Below are 14,470 nucleotides of genomic sequence, written 5' to 3'. Positions count from 1 at the left end.
TGTCTTGTTCGTATAATAATGGTACTAATTATAGGGGAAGGTTGAGTGCTAATTGTTTATTGGGTGATCGGTGATATTCCCAGGTTGATGCAAAGGAAGAGGTTGAAAGGGGATAAAAGATTCTTTGGATTTCTCCTCTCAGTAAATTGTTTAAACAGAAGCATGAATAAAACGGGTGGCAGGACTGAATCTGCAGATGGCTCCAGTGTCAGGGAACATTTATCCAAAAGACAATAAAAATGTGACAGTCTGCTGTTTTCCCAGGCCATATAACTTCATCTTGATGACTGTTTTGAGATAAGACAATAATCGATATAGAAGGGCACACCTCCTTTTAGCACAGCGGTGGGCACCAGGAGAGCAGCACTGCCGTTACGGCACATGCTCTCCCGCAGCTGCCTGCCCGGTGCTCCTACTCCTGCTCTTCCTCCTCCTCCTCCTCCTCCACTCATCGTGCAGTCCCCCCCGGCAATAACATCCAGCAGTTCTGTTCCATCGTCCATCTGACTGCCCCAGCCTCTTCTTCCCACTGTCCCACTTATCCGCATGTGGCTCATCAATTTGGCTGATCCCTTTCTGGACCTCCTGGTGCCATCCATCCCCACAGCAGGATGTGCCAGCACCTCACTGTCCTGTGTGCAAAGAAATTTCCTTTAAAAAATCAGCCTCCCTCACCAGGTGCCCCTAGCCCTAATTCTGAAGGACATGGTGAACAGCTCCACATTGGCTGCATCTCCCACTATCATGATTTGGTAACACATGGCCATGTCCCTCTCAGTCTTCTTCCCTCCAAACCGAGGGCTCTCAGCCCACACTCTCAATTTGTGGCTGTGTCTGGGGATATATTTATTTTAAGCTACTAGCCCACAATCCATCTGAGGATAATCCTCAGCTTTGTGCCTGCAGATTTCTTAGCACATGCCCCGTCTCAGGAGACACTTTTCCTCCCTGAAGAAGATACAGCCCTTTTTTACCTACCACGTTTTTACCTACCCAACATGCAGATCTGTGATATGGATCACCAAAGTTTCCGTCCCTTTGAGCAGCGCTCAATGCAGCTGAGGAGAAAGGAGAGCAAAGATGCCCCATATCTGCACAAAACACATCTTCTGGCTCAGGAAGGTCTGACACTCATTTTGTACCAGCTGAGGGCTACAAAGGACGGTGGAGAATCACTCTGGTAGTTCCCTTATATGAGATTATCTGATATAGCCGATACTAATTGATGCCCAAGGGCAAAGTGACTGGTATTCACCTAGCTACCCTCTCGATGCCATGAAAAATAAGTCCATCCTTAGTATTTTCCTAGGAGAGAGAAATAAAGCTAGAAACAAAGTGCTTAAAAACCTGCATTTGTCAGACTGATCCTGTTTAATTAAACAGGAAATTGCAGGGCAACTAAATCAATCTTTACAAAGAAAAGCTGTTTCTCTGTTTACAGAAGAGAAGCTTGTGGTGATTTATCTTAAAGAATGTAATTGCCTAATGATTAATAGTGACCAGAGATAGTCAGAGGGAGGAAACGAGGAACAGGAGTGACTTCTCTTGGTGTCTGCCTGAAGCACAGCAGACCTATATGCCCCTGCCACAGTAAGTATTAAACAACAAAAATTTCCTGGTTTATACCAAGAAACTGCTGTTCTTCTTCTAGATTCTTCTTTTGATACAGAAGTTATCACCACTGGAGAAATCCAGATATGCTGGTAGATTTTTGGAGATTCGGGTCCAGATACGTATTTGGTTTTTTCTTTCTGCTCACAGTAATACAAAGTTAGATTTTTTCACCTTCACAGTTCTCATCTGAGCCCACTGCCTTTTTGCTCCAGTACTGTAAAAAAAAAATAGGTGTTGTCTGCCTGGGCTTGAGACTTATTTGGCTTTGCCCGAGTTTAGAGCAGAATTGGAGCTGCTGCAACACATGGTGAGTACATAAGATTGGCAAAAGCAGAAGAGATCTAATGTGCTGGTCTGCAGGCTACCTATGGCTGTCTGTTGGCAACCTACAGCTGTTTACAGCCTGCCTATAGCTGCCTATGCTGTGGCAGTGACCAGGGACTGGAGCATGCAGGGGGATGTATACACACATCTCTATATATGCATAATGGCACTGGATAGCGCCTTAAATCTGGATATATTTTCTTTACCACAGAGACATTATGAAGAAGCCAGAAACAGCTCTTATTGTTCCTAAAACCAGACAGGAATTAATATTTGAGGGACACTTGGCCTTCAGATAAATCTATCATCTTGCTTAAAAGGACAGGCTGTGCTTTTCATAACACGATCAGGGTCTTCTTGCAGCCATTCATCTCAGGATATCCTCAAAAATATAGATCACTGGTGACAGGATAGACAAATGAGCACGTCAGGGTTATTTTTTCATTATATTTATTTACTTGTGTGTTGAAGTATTCCAGCCTGACAAAAGCAGTGTGAGTAGACAGTGGGATGATTTGATTGTCCAGAGAACAGCTAGTTCGTGGATAGTTTCTAACAAAGCTGCTTTATTATACCACTAATACAGCACAACTTTCTGTTTTAGGGATCCTCACTGTCTCACAACGTCTTTTCATAAATTGCCATTCAGTTCTGTCATTGTCTACCAGGTTTGTGGTTTCCAAGAATAACTGTTGGATAATATGACTGCTTCCATTAAAAATAAGGGCTATTTTCAGAGTTCAGGTCACAGATTTGGGGCCCTTCCCTCTCTGAGACGTGGCTAGACCATGTCAACACAAGCCAATGTTCAACCTGAGCTTCCAGTTGGCACCACCATGTTCCAGAGGGGCCCAAGACTCAACGCACCTCAGGAATGTGTTGGTTTGAGGTGAGCTTCTGGCACTTACATGCCCAGACTGAGGAACAGGAGATGGACCTGCCTTGTGCTGTGGCTCCGACATGGTTAGGTCTCCCACAGGAAGCATGTCCCGAGGCTGCCCCACCACGACAAGTTGAACGTACGGCCGGTTTCCTGAGGTGTTGCTGTTGGCCTCCATCTTCCTGCTAAAGCTGAGCTGTGGTGCAATGAGGAACGCAGGAGAATAAGCGTAACCACACAGGATGCTGACTTTGTAACCTGAAGTGCCTTTATAGGAAGTCTTGAAAATTCCCTGTATATTTTCAGGAAAACCATAAATTTCCCAGGAGCTGAGAGGTCCCTCCCTCCCTAGGCTGATGAGTCAGTCTCCTTCTTGCCTATTCCCTTTTCCTCACCCCACCGATTTCCTGTCTTAACTCCCCAGTGTCCCAGCAGGAGAGTGAGCAGGCGGTCTCTCATCCCCTTTTCTGCAACCTGACATGGGAAACAGTGGGCTTTACGGCTCTATGGTACCTAAATGAGCACTGCAGTGGAGTGAAGTGTCCTAAATACTTCTGCAGTTCCATCCTTGGGGGTTACGTCCTGGTTCTGAATCCTGCCCTGGTGGCAGGACACCTGTGAGAGAGGCAGGAACTGAACCCAGATTAACTGCATCTCAGTGCAGGACCTCAACCGCTAAATACCGCTTTCTATTTCAAAGCATGTCTGCTCACAGCTTTCTAAGAGATAAATTAAATTTACTTTTCACTACTGATGGCTGCCCGGGCTTAGAAATGTGGATTTCTCACACAGACAGTAACATATACTACAACTGCAGAGTCCTGGTAAAACAGTAAGATATCCCCCCACCTCCAGGATTGCATTCTACCGTTTATCAAATACCCTTGAATTTAAAGAGGAAATAGATGTTGCCAGCACCTTCTGCAGGGAAGGCAAAAGGAGGCACGGCCAACTTGGAGGAGCAGCACACCTTGGCTGCTGAGCACCTAGCAGGGCTTACAAACAGCATTGGGAAGTGGGCTCTGCTCAACTGTATGTGTGTAATTCAGACTAAAAACACCCGATCACTCTTGTGAGACTGATCAAACAACTTGAGAGTTTGACAAGTCGTAATTCAATGTGAGAGCATCTGATAAGCTCAGTAACAGTGTCCTCTGCAGCCCCAAACACAAGTCCCATCACAGCCAAACACAGACGTGCCATCCTTGCTATCCCTCTCTCCTCACCAAGCAGGTTAACAGATGGAAACAATTGCTATTCAGCTGGAAGCGGTAGAGGTGAGGACAAAACAGTAACCTTTTAATGAGCTCTAGTTTTTGATTGCTTATGAGGAAATGCAGGCAGAGGTCTCACAAACCACTTAGAAAGCCCTCATTAGTGAAACCTCATGGTTTAAGCAAATGAGAAACTTTTATTATTACTCCAAGGTGGCTTGCACTGAGATGAAAGTTTGAAAGACTAGAAACGCCTCTGAAAGATGTGTCTTAAACTTGGCCAGTGTGTAAGAGGACTAATATTACAAGTGTTTCACTATTTTGCTGTTGTATCTGAACCAAAGCAACATACTGCTCATTTTTTCAGCTCAGTCGTGTTTCATCTGCACCTCCAGCAGGACAGTTCTGATCCTGAGAGTTAATGCTTTTTCCCTAGGAAAGTGCTTTGCTAGCATTTCAGTCCCTTACATCAAAGCACACGTTATTCTCTCAGCTACAAGTTTTTTCCCTATTTCCTTTAAATGACTCAAGGAAAATCTGCGCTCAGTCTGTTGCAGAAAGGAATCCATCTGGTTTTAACCCATAACCTTTTTGTGCTTTGCTGACCTAAAAGGCTGCTGCCTATAAGGCAGACTCACGTTTTAGAACACCTATCTCCATAATTTAGGGATGGTCATAAAACATTGTCCAAACACATCTGCTCTCATTTTCCATAGATCATTTACTGATTATTTATAGGTAGCATCCTAGCTACCTGTTTGATAAGTGCTTTCATTACTATGCCTCTGTATGAAGTTACACAGCTAGACTAATATCCACAGATTGCAGTATAAATTCCCTATTAAATCCTAACCCTTGTAATTACTCAATCCTAAATATTCCCATTTCTTCCTCTGTAGGTTCTAAAAATATCTAGCACATGAGGATCTCACAGCCACCCTCACTGATCCCCTGCCACCACTTAATTGAATTATAACAACATAAATAATCTGGAGGCTCTCTCAGAGGCACCCCATACAATTTTCAGGGATGCTGCCTGATGGGTGACCTATTTGGAGAGGTGCAGATAGGTTTGTCAGGATTTTCTTCAAGCTTATTATCTCCATATTCCCTGATGGGCCTTTGCTGCAAAAGCATTACCAAAAAAAAAAAAAAAGTGCTAAACTACTTCATTTATTAACAGCTAGTCCCAAACCAAATTCCCGAGGTGGAGAAATATTGAGCAGATAAACCTAAACTTCTAGAATTGAGAGCGCCAGGGCAGCAAAGTGTTTTGAGATGGGGACCTGAATTTTGCTGCTAAAGACCATCTTCAGGCGGTGAGTGGTTTATGGAGACTGTGCAAGGAGTCAAATGCAGAAGGCATTTATTGCCAAGTACCTTCTGGCATCCACAGACAGAATCTCTCAAAAAAAAGATTTCCACCACAAAGAGATGCTTCACATATACAGGCAGAAACATGGTTGCTTATCTGAATTAAAATTTCCAAGGGTATTAAGGCTAATCAGTTGGCAGCAGTGGGTCTGCACTTCAGGTAGATGGAGTGCTTGTGCTGTATTGTAGCCCTGCATCCACTCAGCAGAAGGCATTCAGAAAATTGCTCTTCTCTTTGCTTGCCCAGCTGCTGTATGGATGCCTGCCACCCTTGTAAGACAATAGATGTGATACTGGAGCAGTCTGCCAACCCGGCCGCAAACCCACAAATGCTATTGTATTAAGCAGAACTCTGAAGAATGGATCTATACAACATGCGCCTCCATTTGTTATCAGCCTGTGCAAGTTTGCAGATGATACCAAGCTGACTGGTGAGGCTGACACACCTGAGGGATGGGATGCCATCCAGAGGGACCTGGAGAAGCTCAAGAAGTGAGTCCATGTGAATCTTATGAGGTTCAACAAGGTCAAGTGCTGGGTCCTGCACCTGGATTGGGGCAAGCCCTGGTATCAATACAGGTTGGGAGACGAAGGGATTGAGAGCAGCCCTGTGGAGAAGGACTTGGGGGTACTGGTGGGTGAAAGGCTGGATATGTGCTGATAATGTGCGCTGGCAGCCCAGAAAGCCAACCGTATCCTGGGCTACATCCGAAGCAGCATGGCCAGCAGGTCGAGGGAGGGGATTCTGTCCCCCTGCTCCGCTCTGGTGAGACCCCCCTGCAGTACTGCCTTCAGCTCTGGGGTCCTCAGCACAAGAAGGACATGGACCTGTTGGAATGAGTCCAGAGGAGGCCCCAAAGATGATCCAAGGGCTGGAGCACCTCTGCTGTGAGGACGGCCTGAGACAGTTGGGGTTGTTCAGCCTGGAGAAGAGAAGGCTCTGGGGAGACCTTAGAGCAACTTTACAGTACCTAAAGCAGGCTTACAGAGCATGGTGAGCTGTAGGCAGTACAGGAGACTCCTGGAGTGCATGGAAGATAACTTCTTAAGCCAGGTAATAGACAGGAATTCTTATTGCAGCCTTTTAGTATTTAAAGGGGGCTTGTAAGAAAGATAGGGATGGACTTTTTAGTAGGGCCTGTTGCAACATGACAAGGGGTAATGGTTTTAAACTAAAAGAGGACAGATTTAGACTAGATATAAGGAAGAAATTTTTTACAATGAGGGTGGTGAAACACTGGAACCGGTTGTCCAGAGAGGTGGTAGATGCCCCATCCCTGGAAATGTTGAAGGTTAGGTTGGACAGGGATCTGAGCAGCCTGGTCTGGTGGAAGATGTCCCTGTTCACTGCAGGTGGGTTGGGCTTGATGACCTTTAAAGGTCTCTTCCAACCCAAACTATTTTATGATTCTGCAAAACGAGCGTCTTCTGCCATTCCAGGAAGAGACCCGGCCCCTGCTCGTGAAGGAACCTTTTCCCATCTGTTTGTTCCCCAAGAAGCACGTGCTGCTCTCCAGTGAGCTGGGCCAGTGTGAAGACCCCATCTTCCAACCCAAACTATTTTATGATTCTGCAAAACGAGCGTCTTCTGCCATTCCAGGAAGAGACCCGGCCCCTGCTCGTGAAGGAACCTTTTCCCATCTGTTTGTTCCCCAAGAAGCACGTGCTGCTCTCCAGTGAGCTGGGCCAGTGTGAAGACCCCACTGGCACCGAGCCTGACCGTGTGCCATTCAGAAGCAGCTGACCATACACGTTGAAGAACAACATCCATTTCATTGTCTGCCTGCCTCACCCCTCTCCGTTGCTTTGTTCTTGACCAGGTTCAGACAACTCGGTACATTCTGAGCCCACTTCTGCTGAAATAAAACATGTACATTTTTTTCCTACACTGATTTCTGGAGGGATGTGTGCACTTGTAGGACCCCAGCACCTTCTGAACTGACATGGCTGATTCTTTCTCTGTCAACTTCTCCAGTCAACCAATATCTCTCAGCCCCTTACAGCCTCAGCCCCAGCTTCTGCTCCTTCTTCTGCATTTTTCAGTACCTTTCATATTAGTAAAATTGAAAGGGGAGGGAGAAACTGTATTGCAGCTGTTTTCTTCACTAAACTGGAAAGCCTGTCAGCCTTGCCAGCATTTGTAGTACTGAAAGACTGGAGAGCTGACACCAGAGTGGGTAAAAAAATTCCCACGATAGGGAAGTGGTAACTTAAAAAAACACCAAAGAGCACCAAACCTTTGGTCGGTCACGCCTGCATTCTTGGCAGGAGGGTCTACCCAGAGCTTTCACAGCAAGGCAAGCTATCTACTACAAGAAATTCTTGCCCTCTCCCCATATGCATCATCTCTGATACATTCAGCACAGCATAAACATGCCCCCCAGTTAGTTTACTCACCCATAAACATTGGGAGTATTGGTGGCCAAGGTCCGATGCTTGGGTGTTCAAAGATTTCAACAATTTTTTGCCACAACTGACAACGGGCACTAATCTGGAGTAGCAAGCAATGAAAGAGTGGACAGGCAGCCAGGCAGGGTGAGCTTTCCCACAGAAACTTGTCTGGGCAGATGTGTGAGCATCACAAGGCACTTCTGAAAAAGAAATGGTCTTGTAAGCCAGGAACAGGGCTAAGTGTTACCAACCTTTGCTAGAGATTTCCTCCAGCACATCACTTCTTTTTAACATTAACAGTCTTTTTGGTCTCTTCCTTCCCTCTGATTAGTATGTAAACACTTCCCATCTGCTTCTCAGATAGCAGAGAGCTGGGAAGGGGGATCTCCAGAGCAGGGGTACGCAGTGGGCTGCAGCTCACAGGGGCTCCAGCCAGCAGGATGCTGGGGGTGGTGTGGCCCTTCTGCGAGAGCCACATGCCACAGCCACTACCAGAAACTGCCCCAAAATAACGAAAGTTAGGAGAAACAGGCTAGTCAAGCTGCATTAAAATCTCTGCATGAGCACACTTAGCAAGCACTAAAATTGGCCCAATAGTGTAAGTACTTGTGTGCGTGCTCTGAGCCTATAAATAAACTTAACCTGGCCAGTGAAGGCTAAGTAAAATCAAATGACTAAATGACTTTTTTTTTTTTTGCCTCTGCCTCAGAGCATTCATATAATTGCCAGCTATCCACTAGCCTGCGATAACTTGTCTCACTTCCAATGTGACCAAATTGAACCAAATTAGGACAACCTGTATCCTGAGTGCATGCACACTGGGCACTAATTCAGTTTGACACATCTACCGAGACTTTACACATCTGATAATAGATGAGAACAGCTTGTGAATGGTTACAGGGCAGGTTAGAAAGCTTCCTGGCTTAGTGCTGCTTCTCAGGAAGACTGTCCAGCACAACCACAGTGCTTTGACTACTTAACCATACAAACTAGCAGAGCAGGTCTGTAATGGACCACCTCCCACTGCATTTCTCCAGCCACTTCTACTTGCATTGCTCCTACAAGTCCTCCATGTACATGGCATCAAGCTTTGCAGTAGGAAGGGATGCTCCTCAGCTTGCAATGATGTGGTGGCTCTTGCTGCCATGACATGCAGCTGAGGGTTTAGGTTTCCTTTCTTCTTTCTCCCTGGCCCTGTGGCTGCCTCTCTGAGCACCCCGTGTGTGCAAGCAGGGACATCTGTCTGTGCTGCCAGAGGATAACAGAAGTGTTGAGACCCTACATTTTCCCCAGCCCCTCTGTTGCTTTGTGTGTGTTTTTTGTGTAACCAGAAGCCTGATGTATTAATATATAATCCCTACACTGGGAAGCAGCTAGGTCTCCCCTCCCGCTGCTCATAAAGCACCTTTACATCTGCCCTGCTTCCCAAGGAGGGGTTGGGGATAAAAAAAAAACAACCCTCAAGCAGGGGTCTACTCTTTTTGACTTCTTAACATGCACAGTTCTTCGCATGTGAGGTCTCACGAGGGGCGTGAGCCAAGCCATATCCTCATCCCAACCTTCAATTAAGGAAGAGTGTGAAGGGAACCTTGGCAAGCACCAGCACCACACCAAAACCCAGAGCTGTCAGTGGAGCTGTCTGCACCGAGCTCCTAGGAGCTAGCTACTAATACTAAGAAAACAAGGGCAAAGAAACTCAAAACAAACCCCTGAGTCCAAATTTCTGATTAAATAACACTAAAGTGCCTAACATAAACTGCTGCATGGAAGGTGGGTAGAGCATCTGTGCTGGGAAGCCTCAGCTGGAGCATGGCTGCAAGAGCATCCTCTGTTCTTGGCCAGGAGACGGGAAGAGGAGCTCCCACGAGAACAGCTATTCAGGGCCAGAGAAAGCAAACAAACAAAGAACAACACAGAAGAAGACAGAACCTGGAGCAATAATACCCAATGCTCATCCTCACCAGCAGCTAATGGGCTCCTGCTCGTCTGCTTGACCGACTTTCTGCTAACCCTCTCCAGAACTTTTACCCAGCCCACGAGGAGAACCTGAGCCTCTGTCCAACAAGCACAAAACAGCTGTGGGGAGCTAAACCTGAGGCCTAAGCTATGTCCTTCAGAGCCAACAGCAGATGCAGCTGGCATTTTCAGTTCCAAGGATTTTTTTGTTGTGAGATAGGACTTAGCAAGTAGCAATTTAGGCTACTTTATCTACTCCAGTGTTACAGTGTCAGGTATCTAGTTAACCTCCACACCACAGCAGGGTTTACAACAGACCAAAAACCTTCTTTCCAAAGTTTCAGGGACTACTGGAGTGCAGCTGAGGCTCAGCATAGGGCTGACCTGCACAGAGAGGAGAAGACATTTTCAAGTGCAAATTCCACCTGTTCAATTACCATCCACTCCAGTGCCCCCCCCTGCAATGGAAGGGAGGGACAAGGGTATGCATGGTGCTCTGGGTACCCAACTGACTTTACCTCCTTGGGGTAGTGAAATCCCACCGCTGCCCCTGTGCTCCGCATCACCGAATTCCCAACAACAACGGGGTCAGACGCGTCTGTCCCGTAAAGGAGAACTTCAGTTGGGTTACAGGTAAAAAAAACAGTCACCTTAGTAAAGAAAGTAAGCAAACACTCTCCACTGAGTGACTGACGCGATGGAAAGTTACACAACCTAATGAAGAGCACTATGAGCTGCTGGCATTATTACATTTGCTGTGACCTTAAAAAAGAATAGCTCCAGTTGTCTCCAGAGTACAGCATTGTATGTTCTTGGATTTCTAATACTAGTGGGAGCACAAAACTCAGCACTGACTAAAATCACAGAAGCTTTTGCTTCTACACCAAGGAAAGAGTGAGAATGGATTGTATTACAGGCATTTTGACAGAAAAAATATTTGCTTTCTTGGGGGGGAGATATAATGTGTCAGTCATCTAGTCAAATAGCAGACAGCCCTGCTTCCACTCAAACGCAGTTTCAGCAAAGTCTGGTTTTACTCTATTACACCTTTCACAATTCGTGAGCCTGGGCTCTGTGCAAACACCTCCAAGAAGCCCCTTTGCAGATCCTCCTGGTGCAAATGGAATCGGTTGGCCAGGGGAGGTCAGATAGGATTGCGGTTAAAAAAGTGGCTGTCGTAGCAGAGGTGGCCCAGAAAGAGCACATCCACGATGAGCAGTTCATGAACCATGCATGAGTCTGCTGTGTTATGGCTGTGGTGCCTGTGGAGCTGCAGACTAGCTGTAGAGGATGCCCTCGATGGGTTTTCCCCTCCACCTTGATACCATCTCCATGCAGTCCCCCAAAGAAGAAAGGAGATTGCTAAGCGCCTTTGAAACACCCCTAGCCCAGTTCCCTGACACATCTCTTATCATAACCACCAAAAGATGTTGTTTTGTGACCCAAAGTACCAGAAAAATTGTCTGTGCGGTGGTACCTACATGAAGGTAGGTTATACTTGCATCAGGTTACTTAACCTCCCTGGTCTAAGAGCATTTAGCAGCAGCATCACTGTGAAAATAAAACAGATTCAACAAAATTAGCTTCAGGGACAGCAGCAAATTTCAACTGCATTTTCATTCTGCAGAGAGGCAGAATGGTGGGTATTGTGCCATCTAACGTCAGTATTCAACAATATGTGACTAATTATACCAGAAATGAAACAAAGTCAATACATTTCCAGCTTCATTGGCTTCCAGTTGGGGCTTTATTAAAAAGTAAAAATAAAAATGAGGTCTGTCTGTTTGAGGTTGAACTAGAAGATCTAAATGCACATTTTCAGACTTTATACCATACTTTCATATTTAATCTTTCTTTTTCAGGTGTGGTTACAAGCCTTCAAGTGATCAGAATGTCTTAAGATACTAATTTATTTTGGAAAGTATATGGGAAGATTTCAGAGAAGAGAAAGTTAGGTTTCACCTGCTTTCTCCTAGAGTGCATGAGACGACGAATACAATGTTTAATTAAATGTATTTATAGAACAGCGTCTGGCAAAGCATATTTCTCCTGTTGTTGAGAAAACAATGGTGTTTTTCCCTCTTTTGTTATATGACCTAGAAAATGAATAATTTCCCTTATCCATTGTTTTTGATAAAACGTTTGTGTTTTTATCAATATGAAATGTCAGATTGAACCACATAGCTATTTGCTTTGGAGTAATCATAATGTTACCCACAGCTCTATTCAAAGCACCAAAGAACATAATAGTGTTAACTATAATTAGATTATTTTCCAGACAGTTCGAAAGACTCATTGCAGAGCAGGGGTTTTCATAAGGAAACAGAAGGAGTTACCTTGCTGAAGCCCTCAAATACCTCTGCACAAAATAGTTTTGGAGAATTAACTCCCCTTTGTGTCAGGGCTTTAATTATTGTCTTTTTTTCTTTGGTAATGCATGGATTCTAATTATCACATTTTAACAGCATAATAGGTGACTCAATGGACAAATGTGGTTTCAGACTACGGTATTAGCTTATCCCACTGCTGCTCTGAACCTCCTGAGTCCACAGCACACAGTACAACTACTCTTGAGGTCCACCCATTATCTTCTGCTTGGCCCAATAGCACCAAATGCAGATTTCCTCCAGAGAAAAATTTCCTTTTTGTGCCATGCATGGCATCCTTCCCAGCACCATTCAGGGGTCAGCATTTCACTCCTACCCTGAAAACAGATGGCACAACACTCTTGCTAAAACAGTTCTCTTTTAGCACAATGCTACAGGGTTAAAAACATTTAATCAGACATTGCAAGGCTGCATCTTCCTGACACCAAACAGGCAGGCCATCACAAGAAATCATATCACCGATTTTATCAGTTATTTCTGAGCAAGCAGGTGATCATGGCTTAAATTACTTTTACTCCAGAAAGTCTCTGTAATTGTTTGTTGTCTTTTTTCACACCTGAGGTCTGTGTCCTAATGGATGTTTCATGGACGACTCATCTGGCACCTGAATCAGAGACTGAAGCCTCTATTGACCTGTTTGGTAGGAAGTCAGTGCTGATCATCATTGTGTCTGACAAGTTTTAAGAAATTCCAGATAAACAGAAGTTGATCAACTACTTGCTGTTATACACCTGGCACTTTTGGATTTACAGAATTTATAGCGGCAGTTTCATCTCCAGTTTCTTGGAAAATAAAAGAAACTTAGGAAATCTTGAAACACAAGTAGCTTCAAAAATAACTTAAAGAATGCTACAGAGCTCAATGGCCATTTTGTTACAGAAGTGATACCCCCCTTTTTTGTGAATGATATTGATTTCCAGTCATAAAGGACTCTTTATTTCCAAGGATTCCTAAAGATTGCTAAGTGCTACCTATGGAAAACCCCACCACAGTGGTTCTGTACAGCTGGTCTGGAAAGCAAGAAAGAAACACTGGTGTACTCCATCTCACATCTAGCTGGACATTGTAGCTGAATCAAACAATTCTTCAATATTAGCCTGGGTCTCTAAATAAATTTCAGTTCGGCTGAGTCTCTACATGTTTTCACTCTCCATGAATGCTGAAAGGATCAAGCTCACCCTTTAAATGCTTGCAGGAAGGGAATTTTTAGTGAGAAAACACTAGCCATTGAGTCATAGAGTTGTGCATCCAGCTGGGTGGCTCCTGAGGGTAATCGTAGTCAAAAGAAGGGAGGGGAAATTTCAAATGCTTTCAGTCAGATGAGAAGATAAAACGATGTCTAAACCAGGAATTAGTTTGAGAAACTCATCAACATATCCTACACTCTTGGCCTCCAGCACAGGTAAGTGTAGTCATGTGAGGTCTCTGGGGACAAGGCTGCATCTGCCCATGAGCTGGTACAATATCCCTACTAGGTTGTTAAGTACTACACCATCAGCTACTAAAAGACCTTTCAGTTCTGTCTGTTCAAAGAACTGAGGAAATTGATAACAAACCTGGTTAGTAATAGCCCTTATTTAGGAAAAGGTGTTCAATGGTGTCTACTGAGTTATTTTCACGTATCTTCCTAGAGACGACATCTTTCAAAGCAGAGGAACCCGCCCTGAGCCATTGGACCAGCCCTGAGCAGAAGAGTGCCACTTTACTGAATTATTGCAGTCAATTTTGCCCATATCCCAGGCTGTTCTTGGAGGTCTTGAATTCACAGTAGATAAGGCGCAAATTAGCTTACCTTCCAAGACTTCTGTCCAAGTTTCTGTGGCTGTAGATATGTGAACATATTTGCTTCAGAGAGAGCTGGGACAAGCAGGAACCGTAACAATGTCACTGCTGGCAGCATGCTAGATTTTTATGTATCAGCACTGGGACTTCATAGACTGTAGCACTGGCAGTGGAAATTGGATTAGTAACTCCAACTAAACAGAGCTTAAGCCATTATAAAGTCAGTGGGAGGTTCTTATTGACCTCAGCGGGCTTTGGATCAAATCCCAGGAAGAATATGACTGAACTAGATGGTGTTACTGCAACATGTTGTTCCTAGAAGACTCCTTTGCCCACGACAACAGTGTTGTTAGTGAAAAGCTTTCTAATGGAGAGCCTGGGCTACCAGAGGGATTAGTTGGCTGGTTTTTGAAGGCATTCTCTTGACTTGCTGGCTGTTGAAGACAAGTGCCGGATAGGCAGCAGACAATCTGGTCTAGTCTCATCTTCCTTTTGCTGTGATCTAGTCAACCCTAGGTGTTACTAACCACATTTACTCACAGTTGTTC

General features: G+C 44.9%; 1 protein-coding gene across 1 annotated transcript in view; it reads right to left on the bottom strand.

Annotated features, from left to right (window-relative positions):
• Nucleotides 1-275: 275 nt before the first annotated feature.
• The window catches only part of LOC104164921, a gene marked incomplete at its 5' end in the record, with an annotated part of 72,114 nt that continues 57,919 nt past the window's right edge, over nucleotides 276-14,470 (bottom strand). Inside the window, 2 exons of the mRNA XM_009704406.1 lie at nucleotides 276-632; nucleotides 2,847-3,014. Coding sequence (XP_009702708.1) covers nucleotides 276-632; nucleotides 2,847-3,014 — 525 coding nt within the window. The remainder of the gene's footprint in view (nucleotides 633-2,846; nucleotides 3,015-14,470) is intronic.

Source organism: Cariama cristata, unplaced genomic scaffold (assembly GCF_000690535.1).
Source record: "Cariama cristata isolate BGI_N322 unplaced genomic scaffold, ASM69053v1 scaffold15977, whole genome shotgun sequence".
NCBI classification, from domain to species: domain Eukaryota; kingdom Metazoa; phylum Chordata; class Aves; order Cariamiformes; family Cariamidae; genus Cariama; species Cariama cristata.
Note: the sequence above shows the minus strand (reverse complement) of the source record. Positions and strands in the feature narration are given on the sequence as shown.